Source organism: Podarcis cretensis, assembly GCF_951804945.1.
Source record: "Podarcis cretensis genome assembly, chromosome: 11".
Classification (NCBI taxonomy): Eukaryota; Metazoa; Chordata; class Lepidosauria; order Squamata; family Lacertidae; genus Podarcis; species Podarcis cretensis.
In genome coordinates, this window is record NC_137180.1 from 66,715,728 (window position 1) to 66,741,227 (window position 25,500).

Sequence of the window (25,500 nt, forward strand, 5' to 3'; positions counted from 1 at the left end):
GTGGGAGGCAGTGGAGGACAGGAGGGCCTGGCGTGCTCTGGTCCAGGGGGTCACGAAGAGTTGGACATGACTAAACGACTCAACAACAATGCCTTTTCCAGCGGCACATATTTCTGCTGTGGTTTTGGACAATTATCAAAGCATTTTCGAGAGATTTGACTCTGTTCACTTATGCTGCCTACCATCCTATTTTGACTCTTAATGCCTTTGAGGTTTTAAGCAGAGGTCAGTCGGCCTTCCTGCATTGCCGGGGGTTGGGCTAGGTGATCCTGGGCGTCCCTTCCAACTCTACAATAGATGCAGTGTTTCTGTGAATGTGTGAGAGAAGACTATAGACGTGTTGTAAGAAAAAATAATCTCATTTCTGGGGTCCCGTATAGAGCCCCTTGGGAGAGAAGAAGCAGAGGCCAACCAGAGTATATGGAAGCAAAGCTATATAGAATGTATAGACTTAAATTATCATCTTATCTCTTGTGTAAATAATAAACTTTATTGTTTTACCTGTACCCGGTTCTTTGACTTATATACGTACTATGTAGATCACGGAGGGGCATCATGCAATGTGGGGGGGGGGGAAACACCATTTGACAGCTTTTATGAATGAGCCCTCATTCACTGAATGGGGTGGATTGACATTGTGAATTGGTGTTATTCATTATAGATACAGTAGATGGTGCTGTGAAGCTGTCAGAGCTCTTTTGCTGCTGGGAAAGGATAAAGTAACTTTATACATAAGTATCATTTATTATACCTATTTTCATTTGGCTGAAGATAATTTCTTATAATGGACACACAGCTCCTGCAGGAAACACCGTCCTGGGGAATGAGGAGGTTCTGGAACGTTGCCTTGGTTGGAGAGTTCTAGGTTGGCTGTGCTCACAATAGGTTACCAAGGGTGCTGGGTAGAGGAAAGATGCACCTGGAACCTGGGCAGTACAGAGGGATGGACGCCTGCTGGCACTGACTATGGCTGGTGGGTACCAGCTTTGGGCACCCTGGTCTCCTCTTGATGAGTCCCTGCAATGGCTGAGGGGTGCCCGGTCTGTTGGCACCAAGCACCCCTTCCGAAGTGGGCAGAGCCCAGCAGCAGCTGACCTGGAAGTGCAGCTTTGCTTCCAGGGACTCAGCCTGGTGTTAGAGCCTGGTGCAAAGACGGGGGCAGGGCAGCTGCAACCTCCTGGAGCCGCAGGAGAGACAAGGGGGCGCTCCAGCGGTGTGCACAGGCCACAGGTCGTGCGCCTCTCAGGGCTTGACTCTGTCTTTGGACACCTTGTGACAGCACAGCCCCCACGCTGGACTGGCTCTCTCAGGGTTTCTGAGCCCTCAGCCTTCAGTCAAGTCATAAGTCCCCGCCAGCGCTGGCCCCGTGGACTCCAGGAGCCACAAGTGCGCGTGGCTATGGCCATGTGCCGACAGATGCTGCGAGCCATCCTTCTTCTCTATGCTGTCTACAAGAAATGTGCTTTTGCCCTGCAACATTCCCGCTAAGAAACTTTCCTGACTAAGAAGGGTCATGGCTACGTGGCACCTTAGCGGATCCCTGTACATGTGCCCCAGCAGGCTGGCCTATTTCCTTGCTCCCCAAAGAACCAGCAGCCTCTATTTCTCAGTCATGTTCCTCCCATTGAGAGACAAAACTTAGTTACCAGTGTCAGACTATAAGGTGTCAGTCCATGGAGGGACACACGTCTCAGTTTGCAGAGTCCACCATATGGCCTTTGATCCCCTACAAAGAAGAACAGACAAAGGGTTCTATAGACACTCTGAAGCTATCACCCTTGCAATATGAGTGGCTCTTCAATGGAAGGAGCAGGTCAGATACCAGAAGAGTATAAAAATAAATAGTTCGAGAGCAGTGGAACTTGGATCTAACTTGAATTTTCCCTCTTCCTCATTGATTTATGATATTCAGAGACATGTAGGTTAAATATAATTTGTACATCCTTAGGAGTAAAGGAGATTATTTCCCCCAAAGCTGCCAACCTCTTGTTTTCAACGTGCTAAATAGAGCCTGTAGGGAAAATATTTTAAAATGGAAGCGGAAACCTATTTGTGAAGCAGAGAGACTTTAAATTTTCAGCACTGGAGAAACATTCTGCTCTACTGAATGAAAATGAAAAACAATTGTAAAATTAGTTCAAATATTCATTAGCCAACAAAGGATAATATGTGGAACGGAAGAACACACAGACATGTTTGTGGATTGTCAGGTGGAGGAGTTTTTAGAGCATATATAGATAGATATATATAACCTTTGGCTACGAAAACTCATCTGCCAACCTTCCTCAGCTAATCAAGTGCAGAAATATTTTGATGGTGAATTATCCCCTGTGTCATCTGCCAGTTTTGCCAACTCAGTCTTCCTCTAGATAATTTATGTATAACTAGAAGCACTAGACCGTCCCCCAGTTACCCCCACACAGCACAGCAAGGATGGAATAACAAAAGCCCCACAAATGGAGGTCTAAGGTTGTGGCTCAGGTGGGCCTTGATTGACCAGTGGCACTTAACCAGCTACTCACAAGCCCCTCCAATCAGTCAGGGAGAGGTGCTTGAGCCCTTTTGAAAGTTGGCAGGGGGCTACCACCTGGAGCTATTCCCCCCCTTCCCTGCAGTTAGAGTACTCAGGGGATTGGTGCTGGTTTATTTAGGACAAAAGTTTGGACTGTGGTTGGGTTCCTGTTTCAGCATCTGGGGCTACATTAGCCCCCTTCAATTCCTAAAGCTGCTTGTCCAAATTCAGTGATGCCCCCTGCCAGATCTACGCTTTGGACTTGGAACTCTTTAAGCACTCAGAGTGGGTGACTGACATGCAGTTAGAGGAATGAGCTGTTCTGGGGTTGGTCGCTATCTGGCAGCAAGAACCCCTCTGTGGAGGGTGGCGACTGGTGGGCATTAATCCTCCCTCCCTGCCATAGGCCAGCCTGCTACCTAAGACTGCCCAAGACCCCCCAGGCCTCCATCCTGCTGGATAAGCACCAAACCATTATGGATATGCCAGGATGCTTGCCCATTTGGAATGGGGAAATGGGATGTTAATGCCACATGTGTAATGAGAATGGGGCTTTTGAATTCTGAATTACAGCTAATGTAGTTATTGCTCACTTTTGTAGGATTCTAATCCACATGGGAATTGCAATTATTCAGTTGCTGAGGAGAAAGCCATTGGCTCTATGTGCTTGGAAATTAAAAGTTGAGTTATGCTGGGAAACTGGTGGGTGAATGTAGGGGAAGGGCACGTGAGGTGGAGGGAGAGTAGAACGCTCCATTGCACAAGTGGAAATCTTTGCATCGGGCTTCTGTTGAATCCCACCCTATACGTCCAGATAGAACAACACTAGAGAATCTGATATTGCAGAACATGCCCTTACAGCCACCTCTGCCATGGAGGTCCACTGGGGTTAGAAGTGAGGGACAATGTTTGTAGGTATGTGCCTTGCTTCATGCTTTTGAAAACCAGGGCAATCATGATTGACAGCTAGATGATAACTTACCAAGGAGGATGGCAGAGGACTGCTGGTTAGAGGTGGTTTCTGGACAGTGCTGTGGAGTCAGAGGGATGCTGGTTTGGTGCGTGATGTGCTGGGCATCATACAGTGGAGTCTGCTATTTGAGCCAGCTCTTCTAGATGATTTAAAATGTGCAGCTCTGTCTTTTCAGGGATTAGTGTTGCCTCAAGGGGCTAGTGACAGTGTTAGAGGGCTCCAGAGATCCCTTGGCCTCTTTATGAAGGTTGGTTTAGAGGTGGCTTCTATAAAAGTGGGGACAAAGGGAATCCTGGAGAGAGAAGCACAGATCCCTTTACCGGATGCACCTGAGATCAAAATACAGGGAACCAGTAAGTGCTCTAAGACAGCACCCTATATACTCCTGCCTGAACTTGAAAATCTCCTGTGTATTTCTTGCCTTATACCAAGGATAACATTTGCTTTTTTTTTTTTTTTAATAATATTTATTAAAAATTTTCCAGAATAAAAAGGAAAGATAGCAAGAAAAAAAAGAAAAAACAAATATGATTTACACTTGGTTTCAGTGGCATCTTTCCCGGACTTCCCCCCCCTCCCCCTCTTGTATTCCATTTCCCTTAAATTGATTCCACAGATTCTTACCCCAAATTTTAAAACCTTATTTGTAATTTTAAATAACCCATTTATTCCAAATAAATTTATCTTATTTATCTTAATGAACCATTTCTCCTTATATTTTATATAATTCCCTAAGATCGACCCCATTTCCCTTCCACGAATTCCCCTATTTTCAAACAACAAACATGAAAAAAGAAAAGAAAGAAATAATATATAATTTTACAGCCTTTGGATTCCAAATCTCCCCCCCCCCCATTCCCCGGTTCCAATCCCCAAAGTTCATCCATTGTCTACTGCCAGCCTGGTGTATCCACGTCTATATCTCAACTCCACTTTGCCGTCTTTTGATAGCTTTTAATTTCAGAAAGTCCAATCTCGAAAAAACTCTCAGAAAAAGTCATTGTTCTTCCATCCAGACCTCTATGTTTAAGAGTCTAACTTAAATTCTATTTCTTGGTCCTTTTAAAGTCTGGATGTTCCAAATACTCCGGGCTTCAAATTTGGTCCAGCTCTTATTCCTCAGGTTGCTTTTTCCTGTTCTGCTGCAGAAACCTTCTAATTCAGAAACTTCTTGTTCTCCACAGAGGCTTTTGTTATTCAGGAACATAACTTGCGTCAAGTCCCTTCCTTTCTTCAATAGATAAATCCATTGTCTCCTTTAGTATAGAAACCTCTGTAGACAAAATAATGCTTCGTTTTTGCAGCTTTCCCAAGAGATAACAGATCCTGCTCAAATTCATAGTATTTTTCCACTTGCTGCTACTGTTGCAATGTCCCAGCCTCCCTCTAGAGGGAATATGGTAACTTAATTTCTTTCAAAATCAGACCCAAAAGTCAAATAACTTGTTGCCTTTATTTCCAATAATTTATGTCCAAATTGTAACAAATCTAACCAGCAAAGCCATCGTAACAAAGTTCTCTTTTATTTTCCTGCTTTGACAGCTACTTTGACAGCTGTCAAAGTTTCTGTGTCTCTTCACCAGTCTCTCATAGCGGATCGTTCCCGGTTCCCGGGGGGGTTGCATTTTAGTTCCCACAAATCAGTCTTCTCCTCCAGCACAATTATTGTAATTTCCCTTCGTGAAGTTAAATTTTTTTTTCAGGTAAACAAGTTCATCTCTCGATCTTAGTTGTCAAATCCTTGCGTTGAGCCATCTACAACGGGGGGGGGGGCGGACTTCCTTTTTGCACTCCCCCCGCTCGCTCCAAATTCAAAGATCAAATTTCCCTTTTAAGTCCAATCAATTTACTCACGGGTTGTTCCTTTTAGTCCAAATCCGAAATTTTCAAAGAAGAAGTCATTGCTCTCCGCCGAATGGCATGCGGCTTCGCTGGGCAGGGGAAGCATTGGACTCACAGCACCACACCCCCCCCGTCACCCGCTCCGCAGCCTTTAAAAAGGCTCCTTCGCGGGTCGGGGGGGCGCAAACGGTGCCCGCCGAGTCACCAAGTCCATGGGCATCTCCGCCCATGGTTTTTGAGGGTCCCCGCGTCGCCGGCACGGCAGGACCCGACCCCTACCCAGCCGACTCCCTCCGGAGCTCGGAGGGAGTCCACCATTCGGCGATGGCGCCGACCCGGAAGTCCCAAGGATAACATTTGCATCTGGATCACCATGCAAAGGAGTTTTTCTGTGAAGCCCTCCCACCCAGCCACTGAATAGAAGGAAGGGGGAGGTACCTGGTGGTGTTCATTGACCAATGCTGCCACCAGCCTTTCAGACACAGCTTTTGTGCGAGTGTTTTTGCGGAGTCTCCCCCAGGAATTTCTTGGCTGCAAGTTCTCAGTCATCAGATTTCATTGAGCTGGTCACATCACAGGCAAACGTGTACCATACATCACTTGCGATAAGGTTGTTATCCAGTATATCCTGTGTCATCTGTACATCCATTTTCACAACGCACTCACTATAGCAACTGGCATACTAGGTGAGGATCAAGTGAGGAATTGTGGGGGAGAAGAGGAACTTCCTACTGAAGACTGGGAAACTTAAAATGCCTATTGAAACAGCCACGCTTAAAGGGAAAAGCTGTTGATTGTGTGCAGCTTACAGGCATTGCATGAATAAAACAAACTTATCAACCCTTTGGAGCAAACTGTGATCTAGACTTTTGCATTATGGATATTGTCAGGGGCTCAGGAGCAGAAGCACAGGGAAGAGGGGAGATGGAGAGCGAAGGGGAAGAATCTGAGGGCAGCGTAGGAGATGACAGTGGCCCGAGAGATTCCATGAGCCTCTCCAGCGAATCGGAAGATTCACAGAAGGGGGCGCCGGTGGCCAGGGCAAGGGGGGTCCCAAGGGGGACACTCCAGAAGCAAGGGGCCAGCGGGGACTCCCAGAGCAGCAGTTGGAGATCAGGACCAGCTTCCCCACCTGAGCATAGTGGGGGGGAAGAGTCCCAGGTATCGGGGGTAGCGTCTCCCCCAGCAGGGAGAGAAGAGGAGTCAGGGCTGACCATGCCTCCATCGGAGAGTCAGGCAACGGAGGGGAGGTCAGGTCCAGCTAGCATCCCGGAAGAGGGAAGCAGTGACAGAAGCAGTGTAACGGTCAGGAGGAAGGTCACTGGGTTGGCGCGAGAGCCAAGTTCAAAAGTACAGGCGCGCAGGGCAGCAGAGAACGAGGATTGGGAACCGGGTCCTAAAGCCCGCCGGAGATAGGGGGAGGAGTCAGGGGGCTCAGCGTCAGAAGAGTCCAGAAAGGGGAATGCCCCAGCGGACAGGAGGACCCAGAGGAGAAGAGAGCAGAGGAAGAGGTGGAGCAGGGCTAGAATCTTAAACTGGTGTCAGGGGGGAGGAGATTCAGACGGAACTTCGGCGGTCTAGGGTTTAAGACGTAGAGCTGCGCGCTACGGCTTTGGAATGGAAACTGAACTTCAATAAAGACTTTTGTATATAACGACGACCTGGCGTTGGTCCTCTGTGAGCTGGGACCTTGGGCAGCTCTGACAGATATGCATGTCAAATTCTGTCTTTTTCAGTGATTTGTAATATACCGTTTTTGACTGGAAACCTTTTGCATGACACACTCCAATAAATGGTTTGCGTTTTTGCTTGGTGTCTTTGTGGTCAACTCTTCTGTGAGGCAAAGGTTTTACTTACACAGGTTGAGACCTAAGGGAAGCTGAGGCTCACAGAGAGAGGGACTCACTCACAACCACCAAATTTCTGTGTTGTTGTTTGTTGTTTAGTCATTTAGTCGTGTCCGACTCTTCGTGACCCCATGGACCAGAGCACGCCAGGCACTTCTGTCTTCCACTGCCTCCTGCAGTTTGGTCAAAATTTCTGTCAAATTTCTGTGTACCAACTTCAAAACAAAACAAAAATTCTCCACAAAGGAGTGATGAGCAAGAAATGTTTCTGTACTCCTTGGATGGGTTTGGGGGCAAGATGGGCATTGCCATGTGCAGGTAGGAATATCCCTGGCCAGCAGGAGGAGCTCTGCATGCAAACTACTTCTGTGTGCACCGTTCTTCAGCCCAATCCATGACAAGGGAAGCACATGGGCAAGCAGTCTGGAAATATGAGTGCAGCAGAATGATGGCAATGGGAAGCAGAAAGAACCACAGGGGGAGTCGAAAATGGGTTGTACTTGGTCCAGTACCAAGTAATGCTGTTAGTACGGGGATTTAAGCTTGTGCAAACTCACCCCCATGCCCATTAGAAACAGATTTTGGGGTTTCCCCTACCCTCATGAAAAGAATTGGGAAGAGGAGAAATTTTTTATTGCTGTACCAACATCTATTTCACTAATGGAAGAATTGTTCTTCCTGGAGCATTAGCTTTTTTTTTTTTTTTTAAATAAATAATTTTTATTAACTGGCCAATCACATCAAATTAAATCACATAATATAAATTCCAAATTACAAAGCCAAATTTTTAAATTTTGTTGGGGGAACCCATACTTCAAGATCCAAAGGGGGATTCAGATCATCTTCTTATTACTGCGTTAATGTCCAAATCAGTCCCAATCAGTCCAAACAAAGTTCATAATTCTATCCAGTCTTATCTTGGTGTTGCCACATCATATCTTGTTCGTATATGTCAGGGACTCAGCGGGAGAGCAGGGAGGAGAGGAGATGGAGAGCGAGGGGGAGCAATCCGAGGGCAGCGTAGGAGAATATGATAGCAGCCCGATAGATTCCATGAGCCTCTCCAGCGAATCGGAAGATTCACAGAAGGGGGCGCCGATGGGCAGGGCAAGGGGCGACCCAAGGGGGACACCCCAGAAGCAAGGGGCCAGCGGGGACTCCCAGAGCAGCAGTTGGAAATCAGGACCAGCTTCCCCACCAGAGCGTAGTGGGGGGGAGGAGTCCCAGGTGTCAGAGCCCACATATGCACCACCAGCGAGAGAAGATGAGTCAGGGTTGACCACGCCTCCATCGGAGAGCGAGTTAACGGTCAAGAGGAAAGTTGCAGGCTGGGCGCGCGCGCCAAGTTCAAAGGTACAGGCGAGCGGCACAGAAGGTAGCCCGGATAGGGAACCAGGTCCTAAAGCCCGCCGGAAGGAGGGGCAAGAATCGTCAGGGTCAGCGTCAGAGGAGTCCAGGAAGGATGAGACCCTAGCGGGCAGGAGGGCCCAGAGGAGAAAGGAACTTAGGAAGAGGTGGAGCAAGGCGAGGGTCTTAAACTGGTGTGGAAGGGGAGGAGACTCAGACGGGACTTCGCCGGTCTAAGGTCGAGACGTAGAGCTGCACGCTGCGGCTTTAAAATGGAAACTGAATCTCAATAAAGACTTTTGTACATAACTACAGCCTAGCGTTGGTCCTCTGTGAGCTGGGACCTGGAGGCAGCTCTGACAGTATAATTTCTCTTTTTCCTTTATGATCTCTTCTGTTAGTCTCCTTAAGCCGATAGCAAGTGTTATGTTCCTGTGTGGATTTCCCGTTCCTCCACTAAGTCCGGATGGTTTCCATATATCTCCTTCGTAGATAACATCACTCTTTCCATCGTAAATTTTGGCATTTGTCGCTCTTAAGTCCCACCGAGAAGTTGATTCACGATATGTAAACAACTCTATTTCTCTCTTACTCCTCCCAGACCCAAGAGCTTCCACAATGCCTCACAAAATGGCGACGGCATTTTTTCCTGATTGCGTCACTCCAAAACTCTTAGCTTTCCAGCTTCCTCTTGAAACATTGCTTTGGATCGAAAGTTTATCTCCACACAGCCTTAAATCCACAGCTTAAGTCCTTAATTTCTGACTCATTAGGGGAAGGGGATTCTTGTTAAATCACATAGAAAAGGTAAAGGCAGGTTTTTCTCCCCCTCCCCCCTCAGTCATTTATCATACCGTTTCTTGACGTATCTTCTCGTATTTTATTGTTGTCTTCTTATCAGAGAGCTCTTCTGTCAGCAGTCTTTACTCGCCTTTTTCCTTGATGTATGTGTGTCAGAGCTGCCTCCAGGTCCCAGCTCACAGAGGACCAACGCTAGGCTGTAGTTATGTACAAAAGTCTTTATTGAGGTTTAGTTTCCATTTTAAAGCCGCAGCGTGCAGCTCTACGTCTCGACCTTAGACCGGCGAAGTCCCGTCTGAGTCTCCTCCCCTTCCACACCAGTTTAAGACTCTCGCCTTGCTCCACCTCTTCCTAAGTTCCTTTCTCCTCTGGGCCCTCCTGCCCGCTAGGGTTTCATCCTTCCTGGACTCCTCTGACGCTGACCCTGATGATTCTTCCCCCTCCTTCTGGCGGGCTTTAGGACCTGGTTCCCTATCCGGGCTACCTTCTGTGCGGCTCGCCTGTACATTTGAACGTGGCGCGCGCGCGCGCCCAGCCTGCAACTTTCCTCTTGACCGTTCCCTCGCTCTCCGATGGAGGCGTGGCCAACCCTGACTCATCTTCTCTCGCTGGTGGTGCACATGTGGGCTCTGATACCTGGGACTCCTCCCCCCCACTGCGCTCTGGTGGGGAAGCTTGTCCTGATTTCCAACTGCTGCTCTGGGAGTCCCCGCTGGCCCCTTGTTTCTGGGGTGTCCCCCTTGGGTCCCCCCTTGCCCGGCCCATCGGCGCCCCCTTCTGTGAGTCTTCCGATTCGCTGGAGAGGCTCACGGAATCTATCGGGCTGCTGTCATCTTCTCCTATGCTGCCCTCGGATTGCTCCCCCTCGCTCTCCATCTCCTCTCCTCCCTGCGCTCCCGCTGAGTCCCTGACAATGTGCAATTAATCTCGTCCAAATTGTTTCTTTTAAAGATCATTGCAACCAGCGGTGCGAATCAGGGACGGCATCAAGGAGTGCCGAAAATCCCACAAGAGGGCTTTGTGCCTAGTGCCCCCACCCCCACAAATTCGGGGGTGGTATAGGGCACAGCAGGCAAGGGCCATCCCCACCACAATCCTGGTGGGGTTAAGGAAGCTAATTACCCCCATCATAGCCTCCAAATTACCTCGTGTGGGTCGGAGAGATGTTATTGTCAGCCATCTTCCGATGCGCCACCTAGTGGCCCCCAGGAGCATTAGCTTTTTTTTTTTTTTTTTGCTGCTGCATCACACTGTTGACTCGTTAAACTTGTGGTCCACCAAAACCCTTAGATCCTTTTCACATGTACTGCAAGTAAGCCAGGTGTTCCCCATCCTATATTTGTGCATCTGGTTCTTCCTGCCTAAGTGCAGGAACTGATATTTGTCCCTATTGAAATTCATTTTGTTAGCTTGTGCCAAATTCTTCAATCTGTTATGGTCATTTTGAATTCTGATTCTTTATTCTGCAGCATTAGCTCCCTCTCCCAGTTTGGTGTCAGCTGCAAATTGGATGAGCATCCTCTCAATTGCTCATCCAGGTTTGAGTCCCAACTGATATCAGGGAAACTGAAGCCCGCATGAATTACTGGCATAACTGGCTGTTTGATCTCTTGGGAGGCTGCCATATTTCATTGCTGGAAGCTGGAAGATGTCCAAGGCGCAAATTTGGCAACTCTCCAAAGTCAGTCTCATCAGCCGGAAGCCCCTGTCTCCTAAAATTAAAAAGATTTGGCAAAAAAAGAAACAAACAGGCGTGTTCTGGGCAGAAAGAGTTAAAAGAAAAATCTGCTAAACTACACAGTTGCTGGAAGCCAAGTTTTGGACTTCAAAAAGACTCCTATCTTGTCTTGGTGAATGAGGTGAGAGGCTGCTGTGTTTTTGTATTCATTATATCTGCTGTTTCATGATTTGGTGAACCTCACCAAGAAAGAATTAATTACCCAAAGGATCGCAGGAGGCGTAAAATAATTGGACGTATTGGCATCATCACAGTCCTCGGCAGAGACCCCTGATCAAAACTGGCGGAGTAAGATCAGATATGATCAGGTCAGCTTGGGCTGAGCAGGGAAGATGGCAACGGTAGAAGCTCTGACGCAGAAAGAAAAAGGTTATGATCAGAAAAAGTCTCCTTTAATGGGGGGAGATTGGAGATATTTTTTAATTGGAATTACAAAAGGGGTGTACTTTACAGAGGATGCATTTGCTTGCATGGAATATTATGACATACAGTTTGAAAAGAGAGTGATGGTAAACTCTGGATGCCTGCCAGCTGTCCAAGGGCCCCGGAGAGCTGGCGTGGGTTTTTATGCGGAAACCAAAACAATCTTTGTGTAACTTACTGATTGCCAAGTACTCCCCTACAGTACATTTGAAATATCGGCTGGTTTGGAAAGATCAAAGACAGTGCAAAGTCGTTAATTAATTTCAACCTTGGATGGAAGCTCAGAGCCTATTAGAGCAACAATCAGCAGAAAAAGGAGGGGTCATTGAAGGAAGTCTGTGCTTCAAAATATTAAGACTGAACAATGTGGAGAAAGCCCCTGCATGATTATAGAAATAAGGAATGGTTAAATAAAACAAGATTGAGAGTTATACCAGCGACTGACTGATCGAGAGAGGAGATTGTCAATATCAGGATTGGAAAATTGTGAAGTAACAAAGAAGATAGCAGAAAGATAAAGGATGGATATTTAGCTCTTGAAATCCAGAACATGGGAAGTCCCATTGAAATTAAATAATTTGGACTCTGTATTGTTTTTTGTTTTTGAATGTGGTAAGATTTGGCTTGATTTATTATTAATATCAATGTTTTTTCCCTCTTTATTGGAAAATGAATAAATTTTTTTTACAAAAAAAAGGAAAAAGGAGGGCCAGATGAGCCTTGGCCTGAGCTTTGTTGGCTTTGGTTGCTGTTGTGGCCCCAACTGCTTAGAGTGTTTTAAATGGCCTTTAGCGTTTTAATAATTTTAAATTATTTTCAACTGTTTTCAACCTGTTTTATAAAGGCTCTTTGGGGGATGTGCCTCGGAGGAGAGGAGAGGAGCAGGGCCCCTCAATCACAGTGGTTTAGGGTAGGGAGAGGTATGGAGGGGGGCAGGCCAGGTAAGGGGCACACGTGCCAGCCCCTCCTCCAACCTGGGGAATTGTGCTGGTCCTATCAGCCAGCCCTCAGGTCTGTGACTACTGTTGTTGAATGCCAGGGCAGCTCAGAATAAGATTTAAATAATAATAATACAAGGTATACCACCCTATACCAGCAGGTCTCGGGGCGCTTCACAGGATAAAATAATAATATTAAAACAGGAAATACATAAGATCTCCCTCACCCATGATCTGATTATAGATGTTGATCTGGCCTTTGTCACTGAGACCTGGGTGGATGAGCAGGGTGGAGTTGGACTCGCTCAACTGTGCCCACCTGGGTACTTGGTGCAGCATCAGGGCAGACTTGGGGTTCGGGGAAGGGTACTTGCTGTGGTCTATAGAGATTCTCTCTCTCTCCATGCTCTCTGTCCAGCTAAGGGGCAATAATGTGTTGTTGTTTTTAAAGTGTTTTACTGGAAGTTCCCTTAAGCTCTGGCCAAAAAAAAGAAAGAAATGTTCTGTATATTTCCTGGCCACCAGCAATGGGGAACTGAAAGGATAGTTTATACAAAGAGATGTGCACCACCCCAACCGAATAAATCCATACCAGCGGAACAAGGTTCAATTCAGTTGAGCAATTGGGGAAATAAGGAATATTTCCAAAAACCGTTTGCCAAGCTGGAACTTCCCCATTTTTAAAGCTCAAGCACAAATACATGGGACCAGAAGGGCCGTGGGCTCCTATTTACATCCTGTTTTAGGTTTCATGTCTGATGTGTCATTCCCTCTCTCTCATCCATCATGCCCCTGATCCCCATTGCCCAACCCTGCTTAAACCCAGCAGTACCCCTCAACTTAAGAGGAGAGACGTGTGTTGCTTGATATAGCTATCTTGACGTTTGAGTTTCCCCCTCAGCTGACAGCTTCAGGAAGGCAGTTGCACCTTGTTATGTACTGAGTCGAATAGGATCCAAACTGCAGCAGTCTGATTGGTCCTAGAACAATAGGCTCCAAAAGGCAGCAGTCTGATTGGTCCTAGAACAATAGGATTCAGAATGCAGCAGTCTGATTGGTCCTAGAACAATGCAGCAGTATGATTGGTTAGCAGGAACCACCCAATCATGCTCCAAATAGCAGTGAATCCACAACCTGATTGGCTTACAGTAGAATTCCGGAATTAGCCAATCATGTGCAGCCTATTGTGTAAATAATGTATATAAAGCAGATACTTTGAGGGGACTTCCATTCATTCCTCCTCACCACTATGAGCTGAATAAAGAGCATGAAATCACTTTGCGACTTTGAGTATATTTCACACCTGATGTAGGGAGAAAGGGTTAGGCACAGCCTCTTCCTCAGCACTGCAGACCCAGTCCAAATCAAGGCAATCCTGGTCCTTTGGAGGGTTAATAGAATGCCTGGAAAACTTCATAATAATAGGATGTACCAGAAGTTATAAGCAGGAGAAAGTCAGTTAGGAAGTAATGGGAATATTATAGGTTGTGTTCCGATTTTAAATTGACTGCAAACTTGGGGCCCATTTTCCAATCTATCTGACATTTGTAAGTCACCCCAGAAATCTGTCACTATCTGTATAAGGTCATGAGTTTAGACAAGAGCTGGGAGCTGAGTGGTGGGAGAGATGGCAAGGAAGCATGAAGGTAGACTGCGGGAAATTATGATGTGTATGTGTGTGGCAGTGCATTGCTGCTGTCGCAGCAAGATCACATGTGTGAGAAGTGATTTTTCTGGTGTGTGTGTGCCCATACAGCTCCTTGCCAGGGGTGCAAGGGACCTAGATACGCCTCTGCACCTCCCTGCAAATTATGATGAGACGATGATGCTTAACCTAATTCTGTTATTTCTATTTACCAATCAAGCAAGAAAAGAGTTTTGTTTATGTTCAGTTTATTGAAGATTTTCAAGCAGAGAAGCTCTCAATCCAAAGCAAGATGACTCACCACCCCAGACACACTTAAAAATAATAATCACTTTCCCTCATATACAAAGAGGGCCATTTCCCTCCACCATGGGGTGGGGCACAACATGCAAATGCTATCCTAGAAAGAAGCAGCTGGATTTTGATTATATGGCAGTAGGTAGATGTTTCATCAAAGGGGATCTCAAGAGAAATGCTGGAATTCATTCAGGACCATGGAACTCAGAGATTGCAATCTTTTGTCCACCCAGAGAGATCTTTTCCTTTGCAATTATTCCTCCAAGCAACCCTAAAATGAGAGCAAAAGATGAAGCAAGGGAAGCCACATGACTGTTGCTTGTATAACTAACTACAAGTGAGGTGGATCTTCTTTAAAAGCTCCACAACATTTCCAAGTGAGGCATTTGGGTCAGCTGCAGCATCATTCTTTCTGTTCATGCTGATGATCAGTTTAAGCGGTCAACGGGAAGTCTACCTATTAACAGCCCGTGGTGCCCTTCTAGCAAAATTTTGCTTCCCATCCCGTCCCATGGAACTTTACTGCTCAGTCATGGATACAGCTGTCAAGCTGCTCAACTGCCTCATTCCTTGAGTCTGAGCAACTGAATCTGTATCCACTTCCCATGTGCCGGTACATGACTAGGGGCTTCCAGATTTCACAGTCCTGCCACTGAGGACTTCTTGGATCATTCTTTGTCTAGCTCCTCCCCTTTGACCCTACCGCCTTGGGGGACCCTGCTGGGAGTACGACACTCCCGACTGCCTCGCTCCCAAGCGTCATAGGAACGTGCAAGCCCACACACCACGACAAGGTGATGATCCAGTGAGTAAAAAGCACATTCAGAGGCATATTGTGCCTAACAGTGAAGGTGGAACAGAGTCATTGTGGCTGCTAAGCATTGATAGCCTTCTGTGAAAGACCTCCAAGCAAACCTGGGGCAGTGAACCATCTGCCCCAGGACTTCGCTCCAGCCCATGACAGAACTCAGACTGTCTCCTCCTTTCCTGCATTCCAATTTATTTATTACTACATTTATACCCCACCTTTTCTCCAAGGAGCTCAAGGTGGCATACATGGTTCTTCCCCTTAGAAAAACACTGTAGGCTGGGTTGTGAGACAGTGACTGACTCAATGTCAACCTGTGAACTTCCTGGCTGAGTCAGGATTTGATCTCTGGTCTCCCAGGTCCTCTCTTACCACTACTCCACATTGGCTCAGTTGCCAAATCATTTCCTTAAATCCCCACCAAGACAGCTACCAAGTGTTTGCTGCACACAGTGGTGGCTGGCTTTGTGATGCGGGTGGGGTTGCAGTCTTTTCCTGGCTTCCCAGCACTGTGTGATGCTGCCAGTTACTCAGAGGAAGTGGAGAAGGGCAGCAGGGTCCCAGAGCAGTGAGGGTACTACTGGCTGTACATGTAAGGAAGCATCTTTGGCCTTTGTCAGTGCCTATTGGGGAAGGATCTTTAACTGCCAGCTGTACAACAGTCAAGTGAAACCACCTTCCTCTTCACATAGTTATGTGAACTGAAAACTTGGCTGGTACTGAATGTTCCAAGCACTGAGATATTAGCACTTACCAGGCGTTCATCCCTTGAGGGTCACGGACAATCCTCTTGACACAGTTAATATCATTTGTGATGTCATCATTTAAGAATGCTGGCAAAGATTTGTCAGAAAGCAAAGGAGGTTACTGGGGATTCCTAAAATGCAAACCCCAGAATACAAACACCCCCAAGGTTGCAGGGGCTGCCTCTGAACTGTGGAAAACCTTTTCCTAGAGGTCCATCCAACTTTTGGGGAACACTTAAAGCATTTCCCCCTTGAGCTGGCATTCAATCGTTATAGCACCAAGCGGGAGATCCCTTCTAGTCAGCTGCATTCTAGCCAGAGAAAGAAATCAGTTCTTTAAAAATAGCCCATCTCACCCTCCATCCAGACAAGCAAGGTCACAGTTCCAGGACACATTGCAAGCCGGTAAAAGCAGGAGGATACAGAACAGAGGCAGCGGGGCAGAGCATGGCCTAGTGAGATGTCATGGCCTAGGGCATTGTTTCCCAGTCTGTGGGTCACGGCCTGCAAGTGTTGTTTCGTGCAAGTGAGAAAAAGGGGTTACATGTATGTGTGCTCAGAAGGGAAGATATGTATCTGAGTAAAGAGGGAGAGCAGTGTGGGGGGGAGGCTGAGGTGTAGGAGTCAGGGGGAGGTGTAGGAGCCAGGGGGAGCCAGGGGGCCCATCGCCCTGGCACACATTTTTGAGGGTGTGCAATCAGGTATCCCCACGACAGGCACTGAGCTCTGGCAGCTGAGGCACATTGGCAGGCAGGTTGGTCTGGTGGGCAGGTGATGGAGGCAGCAGTCGAAGAGCCTGTTGGAGGCGGGCTCCATCCACTCTCTGTGGGGGCTCTGCATGCCACCCCTGGTGCCCGCCCCAACTGCCCAGTCCACCAAGGGAGGAGGGGGCGGCAGCCCACACTACGCTGCTGGTGAGGGCAGAGGGATGGACACATGCACATGTGGTTCATGAGAGAGAGAGGAAGACAAGCACCTGAGCAGAGAGAGAGAGGCATATCTGAGTGAATGTATATCTGTGCAGTATAAGGCGGAGCGAGAGACACAAAACTTGCATGTATGCCTTTGGTCTGTATATGTGAGGGCATGTGTGTGCTCTGTGTGTACGCAATAGTGTCGTGCGGCTACCTTGTATAGATTTTCCTGGTACAAGGAGTGCTCCCTTGGTGTTATTGGACAATAGCAGTACCAGTGTGTACGTGTGCGTGTAAAAACTATTAAGCGACACAGTCAGGACAAACAGGGCACAACTGGCTTTCCATGGTAAACATGAAGTTTGCGGGTAGGGAAGCAGCAATGACTATACTGTACTCTCTACAATTTTCCCTATGCTCACCCCAATGGCTTTAACTCTAACAAATAAATGGAACCTATACTATGTGAAACATTTTGAATTTCATTATGTAGTTCCAATTTTTATTATTAACTGTGCCATTAAAAGTTCATCACAAATTCAACAGAGAAGGGGGCACAGGAAGAGAGAAGTGTTGGAAACACATTTTTAAGTTTATTAAGATATTAGTACCAGTGTCATTTCTGGAAGTCCAAAATTCATTTGACAATAAATCTGTAGTCACCATGTCTTGCAAATTTGGATTTGTGGGTCACCATACCAAAAACATTGGGGACCACTGACTAAGGACAGTCCTGAGAGCTGGACAGATACACCTGGGGGTGAAGGTATGGAGGTTGTGGAATTCTTTTTTTTAAAAGTCTTCATGTAAATTCAGCAGTTTTTTAGTGTGAAATTCTCCTGAATGACAGCTTTGTATGCAATTTTTTTGTAATCTAATGTACTTTTGTATGCAATGTTTGTAAATATATCTATTTATAAGCATACAGTGCCCAATGTAGTTGGCTTGAGAAGTGCATTGGAAGATTAGAAGTGTGAGTTTTGAAGAATGTGCTGTGTCTTTTTCCGTGTATTATTTCAGAAAGTGCAAGTTAGGTAGATTCACCTTCAAATGTGAACTGAATTAAAGAAGTGTAAGCTAGCAATCCCTGCAGTATCAAGTTGCTTACCATTGCAGGAGCTTCTACACCCATTGGCTGTTGGGCGATGTCCATTGTCGCACCACCAGCGGCTGTTTATCTGAAAGATTCCATAGTCACGGCTGCCGTCGGAGTTTGGTGGCCCCACGGCTCTGGTATTAAATCTGCTTTCATAAAAAGCAGTACAGACCCCTGGAACAAAGTGAACAAGAAAAGGACTGCAATTTGGGTATACGCTCGGTGTGCAATCTTTTTTGTCAAAGCTTAGAAATAGAATAATTTTAAAACATTCTTTCAATGTTCACTATGGAAGCTGCCTGTAACGTCTACTCCCCCCCCCCATGGTCTTAAATAGAAATTTGCACAAACTATGAATGAAAGTTGGGACATTTTGATGGGCAGCAGAGTGTGTGAACCTTTTCCTGAAAAGAAGTCCCCATTTCAGCTTTGCCCCAAAACACCAGAAATAGCAAAGATGAAGGGAAACAAAGAGCAAACTCACAGTTGGCCAGGCTGACGCCATGATATCCATCCAACCCATTCCGTTTCAGTTGTGCAGCCAGTTCACATCTCCCAAACACTTTGGCTTCATTTCCTGCAAGGAGGAGGCAGAAGAGGGTGAGGGCCAGAACCTTCATCTCTGCGGCTCCCTGGAGAGTGAAGCTTGGATTCCCTAGGATCCCCAGTGGCTTTTGTAGACCAATGTTTTGGGCGGAGTCCAGATGGTGAGCAGAACACTGACGGGGGGGGGAGGGGAATAAGTATTGATAGGAACCCCGCCCCCTGCAAAAAAACAGACACATGGTGCAATTCTGGTTTGATATATGATACCAGTGTGCAACTTAGGAAATATTTCAACATTCACTTAACATTTTCAACAGAAAAGATTAAAGCAGGTGTCAGAGCTGCCCAAGGTCCCAGCTCACAGAGGACCAATGCCAGGAAGTCCCTTCACGATTGCCAGACCCTCCTTGTCGATTTGCGAGTAGTTCCGCTCGGTTTTGTTGAGTGTCTGGGAAAAGTATGCCACCGGTACCTCTCTTCCATCTGGGAGTTGGTGTCCCAGAACAGCACCGATGCCATAGGGCGAGGCGTCGCATGCTAGCACCACCGGCAGCCTCTCGTCGAAGTGTGCCAAGACCGAGTTTGAGACAAGCAAGTCCTTGATTGCCTGGCACTGGCCCCACACCCAAGGGGCCCGCTTGTCCAGGAGTCTGTGTAGGGGCTCCGCTACCGCCGCCTTGTGGGGAAGGAAGGAATGGTAAAAGTTCAATAGTCCCAAGAAGGCCTGAAGTTCAGTCTTGTTCTTGGGCGCTGGGGCATCACAAATGGCCCGTACCTTGTCCCCAGTCAGGTGGACCCCTTCTGCGTCCACCATAAATCCCAGAAAGTCCACCTGAGGCACTCCTAGTAGACATTTTTCCCGCTTCACCTTGAGACCCGCCATCTGGAAACGGTGCAGAACGGTGCGGAGGCGGTCCTCAAACTCCTCTGGTGTGGACCCGGCAATCAACATATCATCGAAGAAGGGGGTGACGCCAGGAATCCCTTTAAGGAGAGAGTCCATTAGATTCTGGAATATGCCTGGTGCCACGCTGACACCGAATTGCAGCCGCTTTACCCTGAACGCTCCTCTGTGCGTCACAATCGTCTGTGCCTCTGCTGTAGCCTCATCTACTGGCAGCTGTTGATATGCTTGGGCCAAGTCCAGCTTGCCAAAAATTTTCGACCCAGCCAGGGTGGCAAGGACATGGCTGACCACTGGCACTGGGTATGCATGGGCCGTGAGGGCCTTGTTTATGGTACATTTGTAGCCTGCGCAGATGCGGACCGAACCATTAGGCTTGACGGGTGTGCCGATTGGGGTTTCCCAGGGGGCATTAGGCACCAGCTCCAGCACTCCTTGCTCCACGAGTCGGTTCAATTCCTCGTCTATACGGGGTTTCAGGGCGAACAGGACCCGGCGGGCCTTGAGCCTGACCGGTCGTACTGCGGGGTCGAGCTGTAGAGCAATGGGGGGCCCCGTATACTGTCCCAATTTCCCATCGAAAACCCCCGGAAATTCCTTGCATATGGCGTCCACGTCCACTTGTAAGCTCATGTGGTTCACCCCGGTGACGGCTAGCCCCAGTGGTCCAAACCATGCCAATCCCAGTAAGCTAATGTAGGGGCCCTTGACCACAAGCAAGTCCAGTTGCCGCGTCCGCCCTCGGTATTGCACCCTGAAGGTCCCCACCCCCATTGTGGGGACCTTACGTTTCTGGAAGTCCCGGAGGGTGAATGGGGCCGGCCTGAGTTTGGGACCCCCAGTAGGACACAGTTTCCTTAAGGTCCTTGCCGAGATTATGGATAGAGTTGAACCCGTGTCAAGCTCCATGCGGCATGGGGCCCCCTCTATCTGTACCTCTACATAAATTTTCTCTACGTTGGGGTGGGGCAACTGGTATACCTGAAAGTCCGTGAGCTCCGTCAAGTTGCCTTGGTGCGTTGGGCCCCGGGACCTTGGGCTCTTGGATTGGTCATCTGATGCCTGGCGTTGGGTGGGCCGAGCCCGACACACCCGGGCGATGTGTCCCAATTTACTGCACTGCCTGCACTCTGCGTTGCGGAAACGGCAGGTCCTCCTCTCGTGACTTTCTCCACAGCTTGCGCAGTTCCCTCCTTCTCGTCGAGGCAGCTGTGGTATGTGGGCTGCTTGAGTGTGCTGCTGTAGTCGGTGCACCTCCTCCCTGTTGGATCCTGAGTCGTCGGTGAGGTCTTCGTGGTGGACCCTCGGTTGGGACGGCTGGCTCGGCCGTGCCTCTTGCGTCGACCTCTCGGCAGCTTCCGTTGCCAGGGCCTCCTCCAGAGCGACCTGGAACGTTAGGTTCTTCTTAGCGTAGAGGCGTCGTTGCAGCTTCTCATCCTTCAGGCCACCGACGAGGCAGTCACGAAGCATGTTCTCCAGCTCTGAGAAGTTGCAGAACCGGGCGGCTTGGCGGAGAGAGGTCACAAACCCAGTTATGGTTTCCCCAGGGGCTTGCCGCTTTGCGTAGAAGGCATTTCGACGAGCCACCACTGAGGGCTGTGGCGAAAAGTGCCCCTTCAGCTGTTCCATTATTGTTTTGTATGGAACAGTAGCGACGTCTTCAGGTGCAAGGAGAGCCCGGGCGATTTCAAACGTCTCCTCTCCGCAGACGCTGAAGAATATTGCCCTCTTCTTGGCGTCTTCTTCATCGGTGACCCCTTTGGCTTCTAGGAGGAAGGTGAAACGGGAGGCGTATGCTTCCCAGTCTCCAGATGCTGGGTTGAACGGGGAGAAGCTGCTGTCAGTTGCCATTCTGAGTTCCTTGTGTCCCGGAGCTGAAGCCTGGATACACGGTGCGAGGCAGCGGTGCGGCAGGTGGCGGTGCTGCGGTGCTGTGTGTGGCAGTCAGCTCAGCGGGATCCCACCTTCGTCGCCAGTGAAATATACTCAGAGTCGCAAAGTGATTTCATGCTCTTTATTCAGCTCATAGTGGTGAGGAGGAATGAATGGAAGTCCCCTCAAAGTATCTGCTTTATATACATTATTTACACAATAGGCTGCACATGATTGGCTAATTCCGGAATTCTACTGTAAGCCAATCAGGTTGTGGATTCACTGCTATCTGGAGCATGATTGGGTGGTTCCTGCTAACCAATCATACTGCTGCATTGTTCTAGGACCAATCAGACTGCTGCATTCTGAATCCTATTGTTCTAGGACCAATCAGACTGCTGCCTTTTGGAGCCTATTGTTCTAGGACCAATCAGACTGCTGCAGTTTGGATCCTATTCGACTCAGTACATAACAAGGTGCAACTGCCTTCCTGAAGCTGTCAGCTGAGGGGGAAACTCAAACGTCAAGATAGCTATATCAAGCAACACACGTCTCTCCTCTTAAGTTGAGGGGTACTGCTGGGTTTAAGCAGGGTTGGGCAATGGGGATCAGGGGCATGATGGATGAGAGAGAGGGAATGACACATCAGACATGAAACCTAAAACAGGATGTAAATAGGAGCCCACGGCCCTTCTGGTCCCATGTATTTGTGCTTGAGCTTTGAAAATGGGGAAGTTCCAGCTTGGCAAACGGTTTTTGGAAATATTCCTTATTTCCCCAATTGCTCAACTGAATTGAACCTTGTTCCGCTGGTATGGATTTATTCGGTTGGGGTGGTGCACATCTCTTTGTATAAACTATCCTTTCAGTTCCCCATTGCTGGTGGCCAGGAAATATACAGAATATTTCTTTCTTTTTTTTGGCCAGAGCTTAAGGGAACTTCCAGTAAAACACTTTAAAAACAACAACACATTATTGCCCCTTAGCTGGACAGAGAGCATGGAGAGAGAGAGAATCTCTATAGACCACAGCAAGTACCCTTCCCCGAACCCCAAGTCTGCCCTGATGCTGCACCAAGTACCCAGGTGGGCACAGTTGAGCGAGTCCAACTCCACCCTGCTCATCCACCCAGGTCTCAGTGACAAAGGCCAGATCAACATCTATAATCAGATCATGGGTGAGGGAGATCTTATGTATTTCCTGTTTTAATATTATTATTTTATCCTGTGAAGCGCCCCGAGACCTGCTGGTATAGGGTGGTATACCTTGTATTATTATTATTTAAATCTTATTCTGAGCTGCCCTGGCATTCAACAACAGTAGTCACAGACCTGAGGGCTGGCTGATAGGACCAGCACAATTCCCCAGGTTGGAGGAGGGGCTGGCACGTGTGCCCCTTACCTGGCCTGCCCCCCTCCATACCTCTCCCTACCCTAAACCACTGTGATTGAGGGGCCCTGCTCCTCTCCTCTCCTCCGAGGCACATCCCCCAAAGAGCCTTTATAAAACAGGTTGAAAACAGTTGAAAATAATTTAAAATTATTAAAACGCTAAAGGCCATTTAAAACACTCTAAGCAGTTGGGGCCACAACAGCAACCAAAGCCAACAAAGCTCAGGCCAAGGCTCATCTGGCCCTCCTTTTTCCTTTTTTTTGTAAAAAAAAAATTATTCATTTTCCAATAAAGAGGGAAAAAACATTGATATTAATAATAAATCAAGCCAAATCTTACCACATTCAAAAACAAAAAACAATACAGAGTCCAAATTATTTAATTTCAATGGGACTTCCCATGTTCTGGATTTCAAGAGCTAAATATCCATCCTTTATCTTTCTGCTATCTTCTTTGTTACTTCACAATTTTCCAATCCTGATATTGACAATCTCCTCTCTCGATCAGTCAGTCGCTGGTATAACTCTCAATCTTGTTTTATTTAACCATTCCTTATTTCTATAATCATGCAGGGGCTTTCTCCACATTGTTCAGTCTTAATATTTTGAAGCACAGACTTCCTTCAATGACCCCTCCTTTTTCTGCTGATTGTTGCTCTAATAGGCTCTGAGCTTCCATCCAAGGTTGAAATTAATTAACGACTTTGCACTGTCTTTGATCTTTCCAAACCAGCCGATATTTCAAATGTACTGTAGGGGAGTACTTGGCAATCAGTAAGTTACACAAAGATTGTTTTGGTTTCCGCATAAAAACCCACGCCAGCTCTCCGGGGCCCTTGGACAGCTGGCAGGCATCCAGAGTTTACCATCACTCTCTCTTCAAACTGTATGTCATAATATTCCATGCAAGCAAATGCATCCTCTGTAAAGTACACCCCTTTTGTAATTCCAATTAAAAAATATCTCCAATCTCCCCCCATTAAAGGAGACTTTTTCTGATCATAACCTTTTTCTTTCTGCGTCAGAGCTTCTACCGTTGCCATCTTCCCTGCTCAGCCCAAGCTGACCTGATCATATCTGATCTTACTCCGCCAGTTTTGATCAGGGGTCTCTGCTGAGGACTGTGATGATGCCAATACGTCCAATTATTTTACGCCTCCTGCGATCCTTTGGGTAATTAATTCTTTCTTGGTGAGGTTCACCAAATCATGAAACAGCAGATATAATGAATACAAAAACACAGCAGCCTCTCACCTCATTCACCAAGACAAGATAGGAGTCTTTTTGAAGTCCAAAACTTGGCTTCCAGCAACTGTGTAGTTTAGCAGATTTTTCTTTTAACTCTTTCTGCCCAGAACACGCCTGTTTGTTTCTTTTTTTGCCAAATCTTTTTAATTTTAGGAGACAGGGGCTTCCGGCTGATGAGACTGACTTTGGAGAGTTGCCAAATTTGCGCCTTGGACATCTTCCAGCTTCCAGCGATGAAATATGGCAGCCTCCCAAGAGATCAAACAGCCAGTTATGCCAGTAATTCATGCGGGCCTCAGTTTCCCTGATATCAGTTGGGACTCAAACCTGGATGAGCAATTGAGAGGATGCTCATCCAATTTGCAGCTGACACCAAACTGGGAGAGGGAGCTAATGCTGCAGAATAAAGAATCAGAATTCAAAATGACCATAACAGATTGAAGAATTTGGCACAAGCTAACAAAATGAATTTCAATAGGGACAAATATCAGTTCCTGCACTTAGGCAGGAAGAACCAGATGCACAAATATAGGATGGGGAACACTTGGCTTACTTGCAGTACATGTGAAAAGGATCTAAGGGTTTTGGTGGACCACAAGTTTAACGAGTCAACAGTGTGATGCAGCAGCAAAAAAAAAAAAAAAAAGCTAATGCTCCTGGGGGCCACTAGGTGGCGCATCGGAAGATGGCTGACAATAACATCTCTCCGACCCACACGAGGTAATTTGGAGGCTATGATGGGGGTAATTAGCTTCCTTAACCCCACCAGGATTGTGGTGGGGATGGCCCTTGCCTGCTGTGCCCTATACCACCCCCGAATTTGTGGGGGTGGGGGCACTAGGCACAAAGCCCTCTTGTGGGATTTTCGGCACTCCTTGACGCCGTCCCTGATTCGCACCGCTGGTTGCAATGATCTTTAAAAGAAACAATTTGGACGAGATTAATTGCACATTGTCAGGGACTCAGCGGGAGCGCAGGGAGGAGAGGAGATGGAGAGCGAGGGGGAGCAATCCGAGGGCAGCATAGGAGAAGATGACAGCAGCCCGATAGATTCCGTGAGCCTCTCCAGCGAATCGGAAGACTCACAGAAGGGGGCGCCGATGGGCCGGGCAAGGGGGGACCCAAGGGGGACACCCCAGAAACAAGGGGCCAGCGGGGACTCCCAGAGCAGCAGTTGGAAATCAGGACAAGCTTCCCCACCAGAGCGCAGTGGGGGGGAGGAGTCCCAGGTATCAGAGCCCACATGTGCACCACCAGCGAGAGAAGATGAGTCAGGGTTGGCCACGCCTCCATCGGAGAGCGAGGGAACGGTCAAGAGGAAAGTTGCAGGCTGGGCGCGCGCGCGCGCCACGTTCAAATGTACAGGCGAGCCGCACAGAAGGTAGCCCGGATAGGGAACCAGGTCCTAAAGCCCGCCAGAAGGAGGGGGAAGAATCATCAGGGTCAGCGTCAGAGGAGTCCAGGAAGGATGAAACCCTAGCGGGCAGGAGGGCCCAGAGGAGAAAGGAACTTAGGAAGAGGTGGAGCAAGGCGAGAGTCTTAAACTGGTGTGGAAGGGGAGGAGACTCAGACGGGACTTCGCCGGTCTAAGGTCGAGACGTAGAGCTGCACG

The 25,500-nt window shown here is 47.8% G+C and overlaps 1 protein-coding gene and 1 pseudogene across 2 annotated transcripts; one reads left to right on the forward strand and one right to left on the reverse strand.

Moving 5' to 3' along the window:
• The first annotated feature begins 888 nt into the window (after positions 1-888).
• Positions 889-1,861, forward strand: LOC307227128 (FANCD2 opposite strand protein pseudogene; annotated as a pseudogene). Its single transcript has one exon. The product of its transcript is annotated as an FANCD2 opposite strand protein pseudogene (transcript).
• Positions 1,862-14,297: 12,436 nt separating this feature from the next.
• Positions 14,298-18,594, reverse strand: LOC307226975 (lysozyme C, milk isozyme-like). Its single transcript, XM_079995963.1, has 4 exons — positions 18,412-18,594; positions 17,940-18,101; positions 15,926-16,004; positions 14,298-14,634 (listed from the first exon to the last, which is right to left on the reverse strand). The coding sequence occupies exons 1-4, from the start codon at positions 18,545-18,547 to the stop codon at positions 14,568-14,570; spliced, it is 444 nt and encodes a 147-aa protein (XP_079852089.1). The 5' UTR covers positions 18,548-18,594; the 3' UTR covers positions 14,298-14,567.
• Between the last annotated feature and the right edge of the window lie 6,906 nt (positions 18,595-25,500).

Coding starts and splice junctions, on each gene's coding strand:
- LOC307226975 (XM_079995963.1), bottom strand. CDS start 18,547: ATGAAGGTTCTGGCCCTCACCCTCTTCTGCCTCCTCCTTGCAGGAAAT. Junction 16,005..17,939: donor GTGTAGAAGCTCCTGCAATG/GTAAGCAACTTG, acceptor AATCTTTGCCAG/CATTCTTAAATGATGACATC. Junction 14,635..15,925: donor CCTCAAGGGATGAACGCCTG/GTAAGTGCTAAT, acceptor CTCTCATTTTAG/GGTTGCTTGGAGGAATAATT.